This window comes from Chiloscyllium punctatum, chromosome 13, assembly GCF_047496795.1.
Source record: "Chiloscyllium punctatum isolate Juve2018m chromosome 13, sChiPun1.3, whole genome shotgun sequence".
NCBI classification, from domain to species: Eukaryota; Metazoa; Chordata; class Chondrichthyes; order Orectolobiformes; family Hemiscylliidae; genus Chiloscyllium; species Chiloscyllium punctatum.
In genome coordinates this window covers 106460349-106482265 of record NC_092751.1, presented here as the reverse complement: position 1 = coordinate 106482265, position 21917 = coordinate 106460349, and the positions used below count along the sequence as shown (strand labels likewise).

Here is a 21917-nt window from a genome sequence, read left to right as displayed (position 1 = left end):
AGAACAAGCCCTTTGGCCCACGATGTTGTGCTGAGATTTAATCCTAATGTAAAATATAGTAACTTAACCTACGCAGCCCTCGACTCACTGCTCTCCATGTGCATGTCCAGCAGTCGCTTAAATGTCCCCAGTGACTCTGCTTCCACCACCACAGCTGGCAACACGTTCCATGCATTCACAACTCTCTGCGTAAAGAACCTACCTCTGATGTCTCCTTTTATACCTTCCTCCCAATATCTTCAAACTATGACTTCTCATACCAGTCAATCCTGCCCTGGGGAAAAGTCTCTGGCTTATTGACTCTATCTATTCCTCCTTATTTTGTACACCTCGATCAGGTCTCCTCACTTCCTCCTTTTCTCCAGAGAGAGAAGTCTGAGCTTATTCAACCTTTCTTCATAAGGCAAGCCCTCCAGTCCAGGCAGCATCCTGGTAAACCTTCTTTGCACCCTCTCCAAAGCCTCTGATTCTTTCCTGTATCTGTGTTGTTGGAAATTAGTCATCAAGGTTTCTGAAGCTATATTGACTTTAACTCTGTCTCCAGGCCATGAAGAAAGCCATTTCGAGGAACACAGTCATGTTGGTCTGTTCGGTGCCACAGTTTCCCCATGGTATCATGGACCCAGTGGAGGAAGTTGCCAAGGTACTTTCCTGGCCCATTTTTTTTAAAAAACAATACTAAATTGGAGTCACTGCAATGTGAATTAGAAGATTTATTTGACAAAGTTTAAAAACCTTTTGGTGAAGACAGAAGATGGAATCACTCTCGAGTCTTGATTTTTTCCTGTCTTTTGTCCAGTTTAAATTTAAAAACGTAGTAGTTAAAGGAAAAATATTTGAGGCAGGGCACTTCTTTTTTATAATTGTTTAAAAGATGCACCAGTTCAGAAGCCTTTTCATCATCATTAACATTATGTTAAAATATTTGTATATAATTTTCATGTTAAAAGAGTAACCATGAGGAAGAATTGGATTCAAGGAGTTGTTAATTTCCAGTGTGTGGGGAATCAGTATTGTAGCCATTGTGGTATTAATGAGATAAAAAGGTTTATGGTAATTAAAAAGAATTTCCTCCAGGAACCTTTCTGACCTCATTATTGCACAAGATCTGCACAATGGAAACTTGTCACATCTCACTGGGGTCGTGTGCTGCAAATCCAGCCCTGCCATTATATAGATCATGAAGGCTTTTGATAGGATAAATAAGAAACTGTTTCCACTGGCAGGAGGGCCAGTCACCAGAAGATTTAAGATAGTTGGCAAAATAACTGGTGGCATTAAGTTTTTTTTTTTAAAACCAATTAAATTGTTACAGTCAGGATTTCATTAGCTGAAAGGGCAGTAGCAGGAAATTTGGTAACCTTTGAAAGGAAAGTGGAGATGCACCTTAAACGGTAAAATTTACAGGTTTGTGAGGAATAGGACTGCGAAAGAATCAGCACAGGCATGATGGACTGAGTGACCTTTGCTGTCTAATTCTGTTCCTACATGTATGTAAAGTTGTGGTTACTTTGTTTAAAATGTTTTGGAATTTACACAATCACTTCCAGTGAATGAATGGTTTTTTTCCCCCCTCTCAGCTTGCTGTGGATTACGATATCCCTTTACATGTAGATGCTTGTCTGGGAGGCTTTCTTATTGTCTTCATGGAGAAAGCGGGCTACTCACTGCCACCCTTTGACTTTCGTGTTAAGGGAGTGACGAGCATCTCTGCTGACACACACAAGGTAGGTGACCAGTGAAGAGTGAATTACATCTGAACTAAATGTAAGTGAGGATTGGCATACACTAATGCAGATTTTAAGTGAGCGGAGGTTCCTGGAAAGGTTTTGTGGGTGGCTGATTGCAGCTTAGTGAAAGGCAGCCTTTGTGATTAATGGCTTGGATGCATCATTTTGGGGTTGAGTAGATTGTGAACAGTCTGCTCCAACCTAAAGCAAAGGGCGAAGTGAATGAAATGAACCATTTGGGAATGTGGCATGATATGGAGAGGTGGGGATGAAGAAGAAAGCTTTGATCTTTTCAGTGGTTTGATTGAAAGACACTGTGGAAGATGGAAAATCAGATTTCATCAAACCAGTTTCATTGCATGTTGATGATCTGAGCGGTGTGCACTAAATGTCAATCCTTGCATATCTGCGCACAAGCTCCTTGTTATCTGACCAGATTTAAATGAAACTCCACCTGCCGACCTGCTCATGGAATCGATCAAGTAATTCTTAATCCTTCCAGTTACTTCCTCACTCTAAACTTTGTAACTATAAATTTCCACTCCCTCCCCTCTGTTTTCCTCCTCCCAGTATGGCTATGCTCCCAAAGGTTCTTCAGTTGTTCTGTACAGCAACAAGAAGTACCGTCACTACCAGTTCTTTGTGGCCCCGGACTGGCAGGGAGGAATCTATGCATCACCCACAATCGCTGGATCGAGACCAGGGGGGATCATTGCTGCTTGCTGGGCCACCATGATGTACATGGGTGAGGACGGTTACGTTAAGGCCACTAAGAAGATCATTGATACTGCACGATACATTGAAGCACAGTGAGTATATTTTACATGGAGTCCCTCAAAATCTAGATTGTAATAAGCGATTGAGAGAAAGAAAGGCTTGCATTTGTGTATTTGGCATCACCTCAGGTCATCTTGAAGTCCCTTCTAGCCCATTTAAGTACAATCTGAAGCATGGTCACTCTTGTGATATAGGAGATGTGGAGCCAATATGTTTGCAGCAAGCTCCTACAAACGATGCTATATAATACCTAGACCATCTGTTTTGGTGGTGATGAGTTGGGTGAGGGATAAACATCAGTGAGTACATTGGACAGAGCATTTTTAATCTTCCACAAAATACCACCAAGGATCCTTTGAGAGAGCAGACAAGGTCAGCTAAAATAAGGATGCATAAATGCCTGAAATGATATAATAATTGTTGAAGTAGCATTTCCTTTGTGTTCTATGGTGGACTCCATGAAAGACAGCTGAAGAGGTTTTGACCATGTTTTCAGCACTCACCATGAAAACAGCTGGCATCCTACTTCCTCTCAGTTCTCCAATTGCCAATCACCAGACTGAACAAATTACGCAATTCTAATTGTGGAATGCATCAAGTTTAAAATGGATTTTTTACAGAGTATTAATGGGGTTAAACTCTGCCGTTGCAATATTCATTCAGATCTCTCAGACCCCTCTTTATTGTGGTTGGGATTGCTACAGACTTTTGGCAAGACTTGCATTGATTAAATGAAAGTCAGCATGAAATTATGCAACCCGCATTTTTGTCACTCAGGCTCGTGACTAACAGAGAAGCCAGTGAGCAAATTACAAATGAAGCAGTTTTGATTATCATCATCGCCTCTTGGGTGGACTTCCGATTCATTGCACACACTGACCACATTGGTTTCTTCCAGTGTGGTTTCTCTATCTGTGTTATAATTCTCGTTCTCCTCAACTGCTGACTTCCTGGTGCTGTCTCTTTGTTGGGCAGCCTGTTCTCGGGAGTAATTACATACATTTCTGAGCGCAGCATCCAATATTGGCTTTGGAGAGAGTGCAGCACAGATCCACATTAATGATACCAAAGTTGAGAGGGTTAAATTATTGGCCCTTGTTTGCTTCAGCTTGGATTTTTATTCCCTTGAGTTTAAGAGATCTTGCTTTTAGCTCGCTTTAACGAGCAGAATTAAGGAGAATCCCAAAGCCTTTTATTCTTATGTAAGAAGCAAGCGGGTAACTAGAGAAAGGATTGGTCCACTAAAGGATAATGAAGGAAGGCTGTGTGTCCAACCTGAGAGAATGGGTTAGATTCTGAATGATTACTTTGCATCAGTGCTCACTGAGGAGAGGGACATGATGAATGTTGAGATTAGAGAAAGAAGTTTGATTACTCTGGATCACGTTGACATAAGTAGGGATGATGTGTTGGGTAGGCTAGAGGTCATTAAGGTTGACAAATCCTCAGGGATATTCCGGGTAACTACAGACCAGTGAGCCTGATGTCCGTGGTGGGGTAGTTGCTGGAGAAGTTACTGTGGGATAAAATCCATTTATATTTGGAAAAGAACGGGCCTATCAGTAATAGGCAACATGGTTTTGTGTGTGGGAGATTTTGCCTTACCAACTTAATAGAGTTCTTTGAGGATGTGACCAAGTTGATAGATGAAGGAAGGGCTGTAGATGTCATATGCATGGACTTTAGTAAAGCATTTGATAAGGTTCCCCATGGTAAACTAGTAGAGAAAGTGAAGTCACATGGTGTGCAGGGTGTTTTAGCTAAGTGGATAAAAGAACTGGTTGAGCAACAGGAGACAGAGAGTAGTAGTTGAAGGGAGTTTCTCGAAATGGAGAAAGGTGACCACTGGTGTTCCACAGGGATCAGTGCTGGGGCCACTGTTGTTTGGAAGAGGGCACTGTTGGTATGATCAGCAAATTTGCAGATAACACGAAGATTGGTGGAGTCGCAGAAAGCATAGGGGACTGTCAAAGAATACAGGAGAATATAGATAGACTGGAGAGTTGGGCAGAGAAGTGGCAGATGGAGTTCAATCCAGGCAAATGTGAGGTGATGTCTAATTCTAGAGTGAATTATACAATAAACAGAAGAGTTTTGGGAAAAGTTGATGGGTAGAGAGATCTGGGAGTGCAGATCCATTATACCCTAAAGGTTGCAGCACAGGTGGATAGAATGGTCAAGAAGGCATATGGTATGCTTGTTTTCATTGGACAGGGTATTGAGTATAAGAGCTGTCAGGTCATGTTAAAATTGTACAAACATTGGCTAGGCTGCATTTAGAATACTGTGTACAGTTCTGGTCGCCATGTTACCAAAAGGATGTGGGCGCTTTGGAAAGGGTGCAGAGAAGGTTTACGAGGATGTTGCCTGGTATGGAAGGTGCTAGCTATGAAGAGAGGTTGAGTAGGTTAGGATTGTTTTCGTTAGAAAAAAGAAGATTGAGGGGGGAACTGATTGAGGTCTACAAAATCATGAAGGCTGTGGACAGGTTAGGTAGAGATAAGCTTTTTCCCAGGGTGAAGGATTCAATAACGAGAGGTCATGCTTTCAAGGTGAGAGGTGGAAAAGTTTAAGGGGAATACATGTGACAAGTACTTTACACAGAGGGTGGTAGGTACCTGGAACGCATTGCCAACAGAGGTAGTAGAGACAGGCATGATAGATTCATTTAAGATGTGTCTGGTGGGGAGCAGAGGGATACAGATGCTTAGGAAATGGGAGACAGGTTTAGATAGTGGATTTGGATTGGCTCAGGCTTGGAGGGCCGAAGGACCTGTTCCTGGGCTGTAAATTTTTTGTTCTTTAGATCAAAATCGAGCTGGTCAAAATGTTTTGGTCAAAAGGATTTGTTGGGATAAACTCCAAACTTGTGTCTTTTTTTGGGTACACGATCTGAAAATTAGTGCATTACCATTTAGGGGTGATGTCAGGGAGAACCTCTTTCCCCCAAAATTTTGTGGATGCTGGAGGATAAGCTTTCAAAGTTCAGTTGATTTTTATGAAGCGATGATGTGAATGGATTATGGACCAATGGCGATTTAAATGTTGAACTGCAGATCAGTCATGATCCTGTACTTAGCAACGTGACACAGCTGACACACTGAGAAATGATGGCAGAAGGAAACCTTGCTCGTTATATTTTTGCCTCTCACTTTTGTTGTAGCCTTTTCTGGCCTAACCAGCCTCCAGGACCTCTAGTTGCACAATTATCAGTTTGGTTTCAGCTACCAAGCCCCTGAACTCCAGAGTTGACGCTCTGAAACCTGTCTGCCTATTTAGCTATGACCATCACCAATAAGTGACGATCTTAACCACCACCCCTTGACACTCAATGATGTTATCATCATTCCACTATCAACGGCCTGCGGGTTATATTTGACCAGAAACTCATCTGCATTCCCCACATAAGCACAATGGCTGCAAGAGCAGGTCAGAGGCCAGGAATCCTGCAGCGAGTAACTCGTCACCTGACTCCCCAAAGCCTCTACACCATCTGTGAGACACAGATCAAGAATGTGATGGAATATTCCCCCTTGCCTGGATGAGTGCAGCTCCAACAACATTCAAGAAGCTTGACACCATCTTGCAGAAAGCAGCCTGCGTAATTGCCACTACATCCACAAGCATCCACTGTCTCCATCACTGATGCTCAGTAGCAGTAGTGTGCACTGCAGAAATTCACCAAAGATCCTTCGACAGCACCTTCCATCTAGAAGGACCAGGGCAGCAGATATATGGGAACCTGCAAGTTCCCCTCCAACCTCTCACCATCCTGACTTGGAAATATATCGCTGTTCTTTCACTGTCACTGGGTCACAGTCCTGGAATTCCCTCCCTAATGGCATTGAGAGTCAACCCACAGCAGGTGGACTGCAGCAGTTCAGTAAGCCAGTTCACCAGTACCTTCTCAAGGGCAACTAGCGATGGGCAATAAATGCTGGCCAGCCAGTGACACTCCCATCCCACAAATGATTCCGGGTAATGCTTCCAGATTCTGGGTAATCTAAGATGGAGGACGGGAAAATTTCTGGCGGTAACAGGCTGCTCCTTTTGTGAGGTATTTTAGGTGTTGGAAATGATTTCCTTGAATTCCAGGAGCAGCAATTACTGTGTTAAAAGCTATTGCATTGTTTTGGAACTTTGGAGAAAAGAAAAAGGCAAATCAACGGCGCTTTTAAAAAGGGTCAGTGCGAGAGAGAGAGGGGGAAAAAAAACCCACACTGCTAACTGACACAGCAGTCTGAGTACTGACTGCCTTTGCTGTTTGAATTCATGCATTGCTGGACATTGAAGTGTGTCTAGGAAAACTTAACATACTGCGAAATTCACAACTGATCTTGGAGGAACCTGTGTGGGAGAGGTCACAGCACAGAAACCGATAAGTGAATAGTTTTAAGTATAGCCTTGCTGTAAATCTACAATAATGAATAGAGTGGGTTCTTTATTGATTATATGTTTTATTGAGATATGCCTCTGAAGTCATAAGTATTAAGTTAGCCTGGAGCAGTACTTTATATAGGAATAAGATGGTGTTATTTTCTGGGTCTGTGGATTGGAAGAAGTAAAATAGCTGTTAGTAGAGTAATATGCTCTTGTTGGATGTGGGAGTTTTGGGAGAGGTTATGTGTTATTGAGAGTTATATCTTCAATAAATGCCATTGGTTGTGAATCCTATCAGATCGAATACATCGATTGGAACAACAGTTCGAGCAATGAGGAATTTACAAGAGCAAGGGGGTGCCATGGATGGCAGTTATAAGAAGGGAGAAAAGCCGTAGACACAGTCAGATAGATGGGTTAACTCCTGGAAAGATAGGAGAGATAGGCAGGTAGTGCAGGAGTCTTCTGTGGCTATCCCCACTTCAAACAAGTATGCTGTTTTGGAGAATGTAGGGAATGACTGTTTCAAAAGGGAACGTAACAGGGACAGCCAAGTTCCTGGTACCAAGACAAGCTCTCATGTAATGAGGGGTACGTCGGGTTCCAAGATTGTGTTAGGGGACTCTCTAGTCAGAGGTACCGACAGACATTTCTGCAGTCAGCAATGAAAAATCAGAATGGTGTGTTGCCTCCCTGGTGCCAAGATCAAGAATGTCTCAGAAGGTGCAGAGGGGACATGGGATAGCTTTGGTAAATAGGGTTAAGGAGAATCTAAAGGGTTTTTACAAATATGTTAAGGGGAGAGGGACCAGCAGGAGGTCATTGTACACATCAGAACCAACGACTTAGGAAGGGAAAAGGATGAGATTCTGAAGGGACAATATAGAAAGTTAGACAGGAATTTAAAAAGGAGGTCCTCAAGGGTAGTAATATCTGAATTACTCCTGGTGCTACGAGCTAGTGAGGGTAGGAATAGGAAGATAGAGCAGATGAAAGTGTGGCTGAGGAGCTGATATATGGGAGAAGGGTTCACAATTTTGGATCATTGGAATCTCTCCTGGGGTAGAAGTGACTTGTACAAGAAGGATGGATTGCACCTGAATTGGAAGGGGACTAATATACTGGGGCAGGGAGATTTGCTAGAGCTGCTTGGGAAGATTCGAACTGGTAGGTGAGGGGGTGGGGGATACCCAGAGAGATTGTGAGGAAAGAGATCAATCTGCAACTGGTACAGTTGAGAAAAGAAGTGAGTCAACCAGTCCGGGCAGGCAGGGACAAAGAGAACAAGGTGGGACTGATAAATTAAACTGCATTTATTTCAATGCAAGAGGTCTAACAGGGAAACCAGATGTACTCAGGGCATGGTTAGGAATATGAGACTGGGATATCATAGCAATTACAGAAATGTGACTCAGGGATGGACAGGACTGGCAGCTTAATGATACAGGAAGGATAGAAAGGGAGGTAAGAGAGGAGGGGGAGTGGCATTTTTGATAAAGGTTAGTGTTACACCTGTATTGAGGAGGATATTACTGGAAATATATCCAGGGAAGTTATTTGGGTGGAACTGAGTAATAAGAAAGGGATGATCACCTTACTGGGGTTGTATTATAGACCCCTAATAGTCAGCAGGAAGTTGAGAAACAATGGTGTAAGGAGAACTCAGTTATCTAAGAATAATAAGGTGGTTATGGTAGGGGATTTTAACTTTCCAAACAAAAACTGGGACTGCCTTAGTGTGTTAAGGGTTTAGATGGAGAGGAATTTGTTAAATGTGTACAAGAAAAATTTCTGATTCGATATGTGGATGTACCTACTAGAGAAGGTGTAAAACTTGACCTACTCATGGGAAATAAGGCAGGGCAGGTGACTGAGGTTCATGGGGGGAGCACTTTGGGGCCAGCGACCATAATTCCATCAGTTTTAAAATAGTGATGGAAAAGGATAGAGCAGATCTAAAAGTTGAAGTTCTAAATTGGAGGAAGGCCAATTTTGATGGTATTAGGCAAGAACTTTCAAAAGCTGACTGGGGGCAAATGTTCGCAGGTAAAGGGACAGATGGAAAATAGGAAGCCTTCAGAAATGAGATAACATGGGTCCAGTATATTCCTGTTAAGGTGAAAGGAAAGACTGGTAGGTATAAGGAATGCTGGATGACTAGAGAAATTTAGGGTTTGGTTAAGAAAAAGAAGGAAACATATGTCACGGATAGACAGGAGAGATCGAGTGAATCCTTAGAGTATAAAGGCAGTAGGAGGATACTTCAGAGGGAAATCAGGAGGGCAACAAGGGGATAGCTTTGGTAAATAGGGTTAAGGAGAATCTAAAGGGTTTTTACAAATACGTTAAGGACAAAAGGTTAACAAGGGAGAGATTAGGGCCCCTCAAAGATCAGCAAGGCGGCCTTTGTATGGAGCCGCAGGAAATTGGGGAGATACTAAATGAGTTTTTTGCATCAGTGTTTACTGTGGAGAAGGACATGGAAGATGCAGAATGTAGAGATGTAGATGGTGACATCTTGAAAAATGTCCATATTACAGAGGAGAAAGCGCTTGATGTCTTGAAACAGATAAAAATGGATAAATCCCCAGGACCTGATCAGGTGTACCCTAGAACTCTGTGGAAAGCTAGGGAAGTGATTGCTGGGCTCTTCGCTGAGATATTTGTATCATTGATAGTCACAGGTGAGGTGCCGGAAGACTGGAGGTTGGCAAACGTGGTGCCACTATTTAAGAAAGGTGGTAAAGACAAGCCAGGGAACTATAGACCAGTGAGCCTGACATTGGTGGTGGGCAAGTTGTTGGAGGGAGTCGTGACGGACAGGGTTTACACGTATTTGCAAAGGCAAGAACTGATTAGGGATAGTCAGCATGGCTTTGTGCGTGGGAAATCATGTCTCACAAACTTGATTTGAGTTTGTGAAAAAGTAACAAAAAGGATTGATGAGGGCAGAGTGGTGGGCGTGATCAATATGGACTTCAGTAAAGCATTCAACAAGGTTCCCCATGGGAGACTGGTTAGCAAGGTTTGATGTCATGGAATAGATGAAGGACTAGCCATTTGGATACAGAATTGGCTCAAAGGTAGAAGACAGAGGGTGGTGGTGGAGGGTTGTTTTTCAGACTGGAGGCCTGTGACCAGTGGAATGCCACAAGGGTCGGTGCTGGTTCCATTACTTTTTATCATTTATATGAATGATTTTGAATATGAACATAGGAAGTATAGTTAGTAAGTTTGCAGATGACACCAAAATTGGAGATGGAGTGGACAACAAAGAAGCTTATCTCAGATTACAATGGAATCTTAATCTGATGGGCCAATCAGGTTGAGGAGTGGCAGATGGAGTTTGATTTAGATAAACATGAGGTGTTGCATTTTGGTAAAGCAAATCCGATCAAGATTTATACACTTAATGGTAAGGTCCTAGGGAGTGTTGCTGAACAAAGAGACCTTGGAGTGCAGGTTCATAGCTCCTTGAAAGTGCAGTCGCAGGTAGATAGGATAATGAAGAAGGCGTTTAGTATGCTTTCCTTTATTGGTCAGAGTATTGAGTATAGGAGTTGGGAGGTCATGTTGCGGTTGTACAGGACATTGGTCAGGCCACTGTTGGAATATTGCGTGCAATTCTGGTCTCCTTCATATCGGAAAGATGTTTTGAAGCTTGAAAGGATTTAGAAAAGATTTACAAGGATGTAGCCAGGGTTGGAGGATTTGAGCTATAGGAAGAGGTTGAATAGGCTGGGGCTGTTTTCCCTGGAGCGTCGGAGGCTGACGGGTGACCTTGTAGAGGTTTATAAAATCATTAAGGGCATGGATAGGGTAAATAGACAAAGTCTTTTCCCTGGGTCGGGGAGTCCAGAACTAGAGGGCATAGGTTTAGGGTGAGAGGGGGAAGATATAAAAGAGACCTAAGGGGCAACTTTTTCAGAGGGTGGTACGTATATGGAATGAGCTGCCAGAGGAAGTGGTGGAGGCTGGTACAATTGCAACATTTAATTGGCATTTGGATGGGTATATGAATAGGAAGGGTTTGGAGGGATATGGGCCAAGTGCTGACAGGTGGGACTAGATTTGTTTGGGATACCTGGTCGGCATGGACGGGTTGGACCAAAGGGTTTGTTTCCATGCTGTACATCTCTATGGCTGTAAATGAGTTTAAAAATAAAGACCCCCCTCTTCAAACTACCCTCGTGGTTAGAAGCTTTGGACACCTGCTTTTGTGTCTTTTTATTTTATTCAGTGGCAGATTTTTTTTTTTGTCTGATTATCCTTGGAACATATTGCTATGTTGATACAAGTTGTTGCATTGTCTCTGTAAACTAGAGATGCAGAGGTATATCTGATTATGTCTGGATACCATATCTATGTTATTCTTTTGAGTGTCCTGTTCAGATGACAGTGCAGTACTCCCTCAGCCTTGCATTGGAATTGTTAGAGTATATACAGTAAGGCTTGAATCTCTGACCACCTGACTGCAAGAGCAGAAAAATCACAGTACTCCCTGTGTGAGCTTGTCATTCCACCGAAAAGCAAAAACTCAAGGCACTGTACAATCCTGTGTTGCCCACAGAGGCTCAGCACGCCTCTCATATCCTGCATTTTTCACCAGGGATTTTTGTTTGTGGGCGGTATTGTGGTTACTGTGTAGAGTCACAAAGAAATCTGAATAATCCTAAATAAAGTGTTCTATTTAAAAAAAACGCCCTGCACTTTACAGGAATTGGAGTGATATATTCGCTCATTCGTGCACTAGTTCCTGTGTTACTCCTTTGTATAACGAGCAGTGCTTCAGCCTGTGTTTTGACAAACAGGTGAAGAATGATGTACTGCTCAGATCTTAAGTGGAAAAAAAAACAAAAAGCCCTACTTTCACTTCGAAGGATGATTGAAAGAAAGGCTTTTAGAGAACTGCATGCAAATGGAATAACATGCAAACAGGGCTTAGGTTAATGGGACTTCAGAAGGAAATGCTTCCATAATTTCAACCAGGACTGTCAAAATAACGAATGTGTGCTCAGTAGTCCAAATATGTTGACTCCCAAAAAAAAACTCAGCAGAGATTTGATTGAAACTCTTCTCTGTGAATGAGAGACTAGGCATATTTTTGTTTTATTCCATGAGAGTAGGTGGTGTGCTGGTTAGCCCTGTTCTGGGTGTGAACGCAAACTGTTGTGTTGATGAGATTGGGCAGGATGTTGCTTTGCTTCAACTAGTTTTCTCCAGCTGCTTCAGATTTCCCAACAACAGACGTTAATTGTTCTTTCTTCAGACAGTTGCTTTTGTTTTGAAAGGATTCTCTTGGGAGCTGCTTGTATCCTTTCTATTGATTCGTGTTAGTTTGAATAGTTTTAGAGCCCAGTTCTGTTTCAAGTGAAGCGTTTTTCTATAACTAAGGAGAGAAAGGCTTGCACTTAGATTTTTACAGCACATTCTGAGGTTGTGAAAATCTCTAATGAGAGAATGAAGTGATTAGTTTACACATAGCATGCTCCAACAATAGCAATATGTTAATGCTCAGACAATCTATTTCATGTGTTCATTGAGGGATTGATGTTGGCCAGGAAACAAGGGGAAAACCACCTGCTCTGCTTCAAAATTGGTCCTTGGGCTATTTTAGGTCTGCCTGAGGGAGAAGGCAAGGCTTCGTTTGGGATGTGGCACCTTTGACAATGTGGTCTGTCCTCAGTACTGCACTGGATTGTCAGCCTGGATTTTTTAATTTGGATCTTGGAGTTGGACTTGAACTCACAATCTTTTGATTGTGAGATGCACCCACTAGGCCATAAGTGACACACTGATAAATATAGCAATGTATAATTTAACTACTGATTGCCTGGTTGGTTGGAATTTGGAAAGATAAATACTGAACTGAAGATAATCCTTTGTATCTCTCAAGCTCTTCTAGTACCAGAAAGATGGCCAGCAACCCCTTAAGCTTGTTGACATGATAGTTCTGCACTGTCTCCATGTTCCCCACATTCTCCAGTCCCTGTACACACAAGCTTTTAGGCTAAGTGGCTTGAATGGAACTGTGCAAAACTTAGAGAGCTAAAATATCAATCTCAAGTGAGATAGATTGACCTGCCTGACATGAAATCACAATGTGATCGTCACCAGTATTTTAAAATTTAGGAACAGCTTTCAGTGACCAAGTTTAGGAAAGAATGAAACTTAATGCATTCTCCACGAGTGCTGACAATGTCCAGAGCACTTTTAAGTTTTGCTCTATTCATACTATTCTTAAAGCCTCACTTTCAGCTGTTGGTTAATTTCTGCAGCTATTGTTCCAGCCAGTTTCTTGGAAGTTTCTAAGATTCTGTATGATGAATGATGTTGCTTAGACAAAGTACAACTTTGATTATTTTCTGGAGCTTTTTTTGTGCTTGACCTTTTTTTGAAATTTTCATAGAGTGGAGTAGAAAAGCAAATTCAAATTGTCTGACATTTTATTTGGACCCTGGAGAAAAGAAGGAACTTTTTTGTTGACCGAGGTGAAGCAAGCACAGCAGATACTTGTTGCCTACAATTTCCCCTCCAAGCCACTCACCATCCTGACTTGGAAACATATTACTGTTCCTTCAGTGTCACTGGGTCAAATTCCTGGAAATCTCTCCCAACAGCATTGTGGTTGTTGGTTTTAGTTACTAATTTAGGGAATGTGGGCTTGTCTGATTAGATTAGATTAGATTAGATTAGATTAGATTAGATTAGACTTACAGTGTGGAAACAGGCCCTTCGGCCCAACAAGTCCACACCGACCCGCCAAAGCGCAGCCCACCCATTCCCCTACATTTACCCCTTACCTAACACTATGGGCAATTTAGCATGGCCAATTCACCTGACCCTGCACATCTTTGGACTGTGGGAGGAAACCGGAGCACCCGGAGGAAACCCACGCAGACACGGGGAGAACGTGCAAACTCCACACAGTCAGTCGCCTGAGGTGGGAACTGAACCCGGGTCTCTGACGCTATGAGGCAGCAGTGCTAACCGCTGTGCCACCGTGCCGCCCACCAATTGGGCCAATTGGGCCAGCATTTATCGTCTACCCTTAATGGCCCTTGATAAAGTGGTGGTGAATTATCATCTTGAATTGCTGCAATCCATTTGGTGTAGGTACATCCACAGTGTTACCTTACATCCCAAAGACTGCAGATGTTCTAGAAGGCAGCCCACCACCACCTTTTGGGATGTTCAGCTGGGGATGGCCAATAAATGCAATGTTGGGCCATATCCATTCCATCTTTTTGACATAGTGACAGTGAAGGAACAGTGATGTAATTCCATGTCAAGATGGTGAGTGGCGTGGAGGGGAACTTGCCAGGTGGTGGCATTCCCATCTATTTGCTCCCCTTGTCTTTCTACACAGGGTAGGGTGGGGCAGGGGGGAGTGGTGCTCGGTTTGGAAAATGATCCTGAGGTGCATGCTGCGGCCATTAGTAATGGAGGTAGCAGATGTTTAACATGGAGGAAAGGGAGTACAATCAAGTGGCCTGCTTTTGAGCTTCAGTGGTACCTATCGAAGGATAAGTAAAGTGATTAGGATCTTTATAATCCCCATAGTATGGAAGTAGGCAATTTGGCCCATCAAGTCCACACCAACACTCTAAAGAGCATCCCACCCAGGCACAGACCCCTCGCCTATCCCTGTAATCTTGCATTTCCCATCGCTAACTAGCCAAGCATGTACATCCTTGGACAATATGAGCACATCTTTTGACTGTGGGAGGAAACCGAAGAACCCAGAGGAAACCCACGCAGACACGGAAGAATGTGCAAACCCCACACAGATAGTTACCTGAGGCTGGATAGTTACCCTGTGAGGCAGCAGTGCTAACCAGTGAGCCACCGTGCCACTTGCAGTATGTGAAGTTGATTGGCGTGCTGTTGCATAGCCTCCTCTTCCAAAGGCTGAAGCCACACATGGACCTTGGAACTGAGAGCTCCTCGCAGTGGCAGGAAAGCTAAGAGGGATTGTTGGCAAGGACACCACCAGTGGGAATTCCTCTGCTTGTGAGTAACACTGCGGGATCTCATGGCCCCACCTCAGAGGGCAAATGTGCAGCCTCAAGTTAATGTCCCATTCCTGTCAATGCTGTGCACTCTCCCAGTATTGCTTCGGGAATGTCAGCCTGGATATCAGATCACATTTGATTTATTTATTGTCGTGTATATTTTGTTACAAAATAGTGAAAAGTGTGATATGATGTCACCACTCTCCGCTATCTTAAAACCCAGAAAAATAAACTAAAACGTAGAATAAAAAGGTAGAAAAATAAGGAAATAAAGAAATAGTGTTCAACTTTCCAGTCCTCGTTAAATGCTCCTCCATGGGCTTTAGGTCTGGTCTCCAGTCTTGCTGTGCTGCCACCACTGGAACAAGAGTTTCAGTGCCATCTTCAGCGCCATCTCACCTCCACTGACTCACCTGCTACTATGAGTCCTCGCTGGACCACACGAACGCAGATGTCACCGATGCTGCTGGGTACTGTACTGGCCTAAATGCAACTCTGTCACCACCATGATTCCGCTTTCGGTCCACCTTACCAATGCAGCTGGGTCTCGTACCGGGCCCAAACTTGTCTACTCCATGAATCTACACAAAGTGCAGACACTGCCAGGAACCTAAACTCGCCTGGAGCAGACTTTGAAGTAGGACCTTCTGACTCTGAGGCAAGAATGCTGCCTGACCCTTAAATTGAAGAAAATGTTATTCCACAACACTTTCAGCAAGGATCCATTGATTGATGCAAGGTCTTGGCAGTTAGATTCTGCATTAAATCATGGAATGTTCTTGCTGTGAAACCTCTAAATATAGACCTTTACAAACTTGCTAACTGTGTTAGTTCCTGTCCTCTTGCTCCATCTCATGGTGATGTTCTGTTACTAACACACAATAAATTTTGCATAACAAATAAACTGACTCCTGGCCTAAAAAAAAAGCCTCTTACAAAGGTGGTGGATTTAAAATGGTTTCTAGGAAAGTTTAGAGACCACAGTTTGAGGCACAGGATGGTGCTAGATATGTTTGACTTGATCTTTGGTTTTAATAGAGGGGAGGTAAAAAGAGAAATATTTTGTAGTTTCCCAACACATCCAAATTGTAAGCATTGTTCTGACCGATATGTTTCTGCATTCTCCCTCTGCCAAAGCCCCCACCATCTCCTGATTCCCCACCCCCTGTTGAGAGAGGCTACTGATAATTTTAGTATGTTTCAAATGTGATTTCTGTTGATATAAATGATTGACTCAAGCTTTTATGTGTATACTAAATTATTTCTTTATTTTATTTTATAGGTTGAAGAAAATAAAAGAAATTTTCATCTTTGGAAAACCTGAAGTGTCTGTAGTGGCCATTGGCTCACGAACGTTCGACATTTTCCGTCTATCAAACTTAATGACATCGAAAGGATGGAACCTCAACACTTTGCAGTTCCCTTCGAGGTGGCTGACGCTCTGCATATATACTCTGTTTCACACTGTCACTCTCCCTGTATATACCCCATTTCCCACTGTCACTCTCCCTGTATATACTGTTACACACTGTCACACTCCCCGTATATACTGTTTCATACTGTCACTCTCTCCGTACATACTCCGTTTCACACTGTTTCTCGCCATGTATGTACTCCATTTCACACTGTCACTCTCCATGTATATACTCCATTTCCCACTTTCATTTTCCCCATGTGTAGTTCGCACATCACTCCCCATATATACTCTTATGCACACTGTAAACTCTCCCCAGGTGTAAATCATTTTTCACTGTCATTCTTCCTCCTGTGTATTCCATCTAACATTATAAACTCCTCTCATCCTGAAGAAGGGCTTATGCCCGAAACGTCGATTCTCCTGCTCCTTGGATGCTGCCTGATCTGCTGCGCTTTTCCAGCAACACATTCTCAGCTCTGATCTCCAGCATCTGCAGTCCTCACTTCTCCTCTCATCTATACTGCATTTCACACTGTAGCTCCCTTTGCCTGTAACTCCAACCCGTAGTTACTCATCCTGTGTATTCTCCATCCATGCTTTGACTTTATTTGTTTCTCTGGTAATGTTGACGTTTGTTTTAAAATTTTCATGAATGCCATGGTATAAACTCAACATTATTTTCAAGAAAGCTGTGATTGTCCCCTCATAAAGTTTTAGTTATTGCCTTTTTCAGCAACTAGATGTTACTTTCACTCACTGTACCTTGCAGTCACTTCATGATTAAGCCTGTAATATTGGCACAAATAAAAATATCTTGACATACAGTCGTCTTGTTGCTAAGCAGTTGAAATATTGGGAGGAATGGGGAAGTGAGGCAATTAATATTTGGATTGTCCCATGCCTCTAAGTTACTTCGCCATGGAAAATTGATGTCCAGAACTAGTTAGGAATGTCCATGGTGCCATTAACCAAGATGACCTCTTCTCTTGCAGCATTCACATATGTGTGACACTTCTGCACACCAAGAATGGAGTGGCTGACCAATTTGTTGAGGATCTTTGTGAAAGTGTGGCTGAAATCATGAAGAATCCTGACGAGAAAACCACAGGCAGAGTAAGCGTACGGTTGTGAATCGTGAAGGGAGGGTGCCCTTTCTTTTACAGAAGATTCTTGGTTCACCAACAATGACATACAATTGTGTTGCAATTTTAACATGAGTATTGCTGATAAAGAAACAGGCAGTCTGAGCTGTTCACCCCGTACTCTTCAGGATAGATGCCAAATTTCAGAGGAAGCAAGCGTATTGGGTGGCTCGGTAGCTCAGCGGTTAGCTTGTTGCCCAGGAGCACTAGGGACTTGGGTTCAATTCCAACCTCAGGCTACTGTCTATGTGGAATTTGAATGTTGTCCCCATGTTTGTGTGGCTTTCCTCCAGGTGCACCAGTTTCCTCCCACAGTCCAAAGACGTGTAGGTTTGGTGGATTGGCCATGCTAACTTGCCCATAGTGTCCAGGGATGTGCTGGCTGGGTGGACTGGCCATGGGAAATGCAGGACTGTAGGGATAGGGTTGGATGCTCTTTGAAGGTGTGGTGTGGACTTGATGGACTGAATGGCCTATTTGCAACTGCAGGGTTTCTAGCATTCTGTAATCCTGTGATCATAGCCGGAGGGGACATTGCAAATGCAGTGTTGCTTCCTTACAGTTGTTAAACTGTGCTGCCTGTATCTTAACTTGCACCAAGCCCCGTTCGCCCATCTCCCTGTACTCACAGACCCAGATCAGCTCCTAGTTTATCAAAACCTCAGTTTCAAAATTCTCATCCTTGTTTTTGAATCTTTCCTTCAGGCCAACATCCCTCCAGTTAACCTCTTGTGCACCCTTGTTTTCCACTGCAGCATCTTTTGTGGCTTTGCCTTCATTTTGCCTGTGTGTTAAGGTCTGGAATTTCCTGCATGACTCCCTGATGATTCTGTTCTTCCTTCATGACCCTCCTTAAAATCTTCCTCCTTGGTCAAGCTTTGATGTAATACCTCCCATATGACCTTTTGTTTCGTAATTTTACCTGAGATTTTTACTCCTTTTAAAGGGTACACATGCAAGTTATATTAATACGTGGTATTGTTTTGTAATTTATTAGATTGGACTATCAAAAAAACTTATTGTAGACTGACTTTAGTGTATTAGTTGTCCTAACTGTGTTATGTGTAAGGTGTGTCCTGATTTGAACCCTTCTTTCCTTCTAGGGTGCTATATATGGCATGGCACAGTCAATTCCTGATCGTACACTGGTGACAGAGATATCGCATGGATTCCTAGACTGCCTCTACAGCACTGAGCTCCCCAAAGTTGAGAAAAACTGCATGAATGGAGCATCAGCACAGCATTGAAACATGGAAATAGGTTTTTTTAAAAAAATCATGGACAAGGTTGTGGGAAGGTACTTTGGAAAGGAATTTGACAGGTCTGACATTGTTTTTATTGTGTTGCAGCAATGGGAATGTGGAAAAATGCAATCATATGTACTGGGAACTGACGTCCATGATTTTTACGCCATTTTCAAAGCCCCAAAACTTTTCCTTTTCAATTTTTATCCCTAAAATCTTTCACTGGAAACCTTGAGACTGCAAAGTTTCCAGTAAATTGTGTGCAGGGTTTTCCTAGACATTGATTCACTGGAGATTTATTAGCAAGTGGCAATTCACCTTGATGCCTTCCCACTTTATTCTTTCATGTTGGAAATAAAAGGGTTCTTTTGGCAGAATTTTTCTCAAAGGCAACCAAACGGTTTGTGGATTTGGTAGGATTTTTGACACTCGCCAGGAGAGGGTGGTCAATGTTTGCAAGCCAGCGTATTACACAAGCGGCAATTGCCCCTCCACCCAATAAAATATAGCACTGAAGTTCAATTTAGTCCTGGCGGCTGGCCATTTTCCTGCTGTATCCCATTCATACCTGAATTGTCAATGATGCAGCAATGGAACATTGAGACTGTTAAAATGACTGTTATCTTATGGATCAAGGAGGTAGGGGAAAGGGATTTTGGACCCCCAAACTTGATCAATCATGAGCCTCAATCTTTGAGCTTCTGCCCAAAATGCCCAATATTTTGGTCCCACTTCAGGATGAATGCTGAGAGTATTCACTACCTCAAATATAGTTCAGGTAATTTCCAAAAGAATAATGCCACCTATAGTTGCTCCCAGTTAACATAAGACAGTTTTAAAACTAAACTAGGCACGATTATAATAATTTACAGACAGGAGACCAATTTTTGTGCTGCTGTGGATAGTACTTACATTACAAAAATTATTTGCAAGGTAATGTTTCTTCTGATTTGTTCAAAATAATCAGATTTTATGATTCAGACATGGTCTAAAGAAATCGCTCCTTTGAGATCCTGTGAATTCAACGCAAGTTGACAATTCTTGGACTGAAGTGCTTACTCCATAATTGGAATAGACGGTTGAATAATTTCAAATTGTGTGTTATTGTCATTGTGTTTCAGTTATATAAATGTCAGTGTTTCAGATATTTTGTTGCTCCATCATTGTAGTGAAGCTGAATGTGTGGCAATTGGTGACGCTCTGAAATGCTGTATGTTTGTAACGTGTTTATTCAGCGACCCCTCTCATGCAGAAGTTTCACACCAGTGCACACTTTACAAGGGAGCGCTTGTGAATAATTATGTTGAAATTTTAACGGTACTTCAATGCTATCTTTAAAACCATATTGATTCCTACTAATCCTGAGATCCTTGACTACAATCCCTTTGTTAACCTGGCTCTCTGTACACACAACGATAAATGTTGTCCTATATCAGTAATGCACATTCCAAAGTGCTCAACCCCAAATTAATCTGTTGCCTGTGGAACACTTGTTGTTGATATTCCCTTTATTTTTCTGTTCCAGTAAACTAGCAGTCAGAATATTAATCCTTTTATGCAGGGAACCTGAACACATGAACTTGTCACTGCCTGAATCTCTGTGAAATGGCCTCTCATTTTGAACTGTGACATGCTGGCAATGTCCCAGATTGTAAATTGCCATCCACGCGGTAGAAGCAGATGACTGTGCCCTATTGCTGATTACTCCCAATGATTGCACATGACTTCCCGTCTTTCAGTGTAAAGGGAGAAAAAATTCAAAGCAACACCCTAATACTGTTCTTTATATCTTCTTGCACAGCATTCAAAAAATGAATTGCAAATAATGCAAAGAGGCTGGATAAACTAAAACATGTGTTTAAGACTGTGCTCTCATTGTTCAACATAGTTTTAAACCAGAGACAGGCAGTATCCTGTCACAATGTGAAAGGGCTGCATTCCAAATTGTCTTAATAACTTGGCACATTTGCGCACAATCTTCTGACTTTTGATAGGTCCTCTACCATTTTTTTAAAAAAAGCATAAATTTAGCCTCTCTCAAGCTTTCCTTTCAGCTCTGGGTCGCACTCATTTTGCACTCTTTACAAATACACATACTCATCCCATTTGCTCCATTTCTGTTTGCACAGAGTCAGGATGCTCCATGATCACCTTTGGTTAGCTCTAGAGGAATAACTGAAGGAATAACTGGGTCCTACTCCCATCGCATACTCTCCTAACAAAGGGAAGGTACAGAGCTTTTGTTGAGTTCACAAACTGGATGTAAACATCCCTTACCATTCATGAAAACAAGCAAGTGTTTTTATTGCCCTCTGTGTTGCATATTTCAAACAGGGGAGGATGAAACAGACTCTGCAATGATCTTTGATTTGTTTACATCCCCGATTTCTTCATTCGCGGAGTTGTGAGTAGCACTGGGTTTTTCTTAGTTTAACTTGAAAAATCACAGAACCCCACTGGTCGCTTGGTTAGCCAAGGAGAGGGCACTATTTTCATTGTCAGTTTACTCGTTGGAACTGTTCCAGATGCAGCTTGTGTGCATTGTGAAGTTTATAGTTAGCCCTCAGGGAGGGGTGTCAGGGCTGGGATGGGGGTGAAATTCCCACACCTGGGTCATTTGCACCTGGACAACAAAGACATCTTTATACGGTGAGTGTGTAAAATGATCTGGATTAATCCATCGTATTATGTATTAACACATTTGTAATTGAGATTTGGTAATAAACCTAATTTGTTGAAACTGTCTGTATTGTTTGACTCTTATCTTCATATTTTATGCTTGTTCAGCCTGACGTTTGCTCTTGTTTTGGACCTGTTCATTCCTAATATCATTCAGTTGTGATGAAAGGTCACAGACCTTTTATTTCTTTATTATTGTATGGGAAGTGGATATCATTTCTTGTTCTCAAACCATTGGTGCTCTCATCTATTCCCAAGGGCAGCTACATTGCTGTAAATGTAGAGTTGTGTACAAATGAACAGGAGTAGGCCATTCAGCCCCTCAAGCTTGTTCCACGGCTGATCTTTGACTCATATCCCTTAATATCTTTGATTAACAGAACTATCTCAGATTCAAAATTATGTACGATCCAGCATCCACCCCCATTATGGAAAAGAGTTCAAAACACCTCCCACCCTTTGTATGCAGAAGTGTTCCTAACATCTCTCCTGAATGCTCTGGCCCTAATTCTCATACTATGCTCCCTAGTTGT

The 21917-nt window shown here is 42.4% G+C and overlaps 1 protein-coding gene across 3 annotated transcripts in view; it reads left to right on the top strand.

Annotated features, from left to right (window-relative positions):
- sgpl1 (sphingosine-1-phosphate lyase 1) overlaps positions 1-21445 on the top strand; it is a 90932-nt gene extending 69487 nt beyond the window's left edge. For all 3 annotated transcript variants that reach the window (XM_072583550.1, XM_072583552.1, XM_072583553.1), the window contains exons 9-14: positions 545-643; positions 1581-1727; positions 2301-2539; positions 16185-16331; positions 17312-17432; positions 18565-21445. In XM_072583550.1, the coding sequence (XP_072439651.1) occupies positions 545-643; positions 1581-1727; positions 2301-2539; positions 16185-16331; positions 17312-17432; positions 18565-18708 (897 nt within the window). In that variant the 3' untranslated portion in view covers positions 18709-21445. The remainder of the gene's footprint in view (positions 1-544; positions 644-1580; positions 1728-2300; positions 2540-16184; positions 16332-17311; positions 17433-18564) is intronic.
- The last annotated feature ends 472 nt before the right edge of the window (positions 21446-21917 follow it).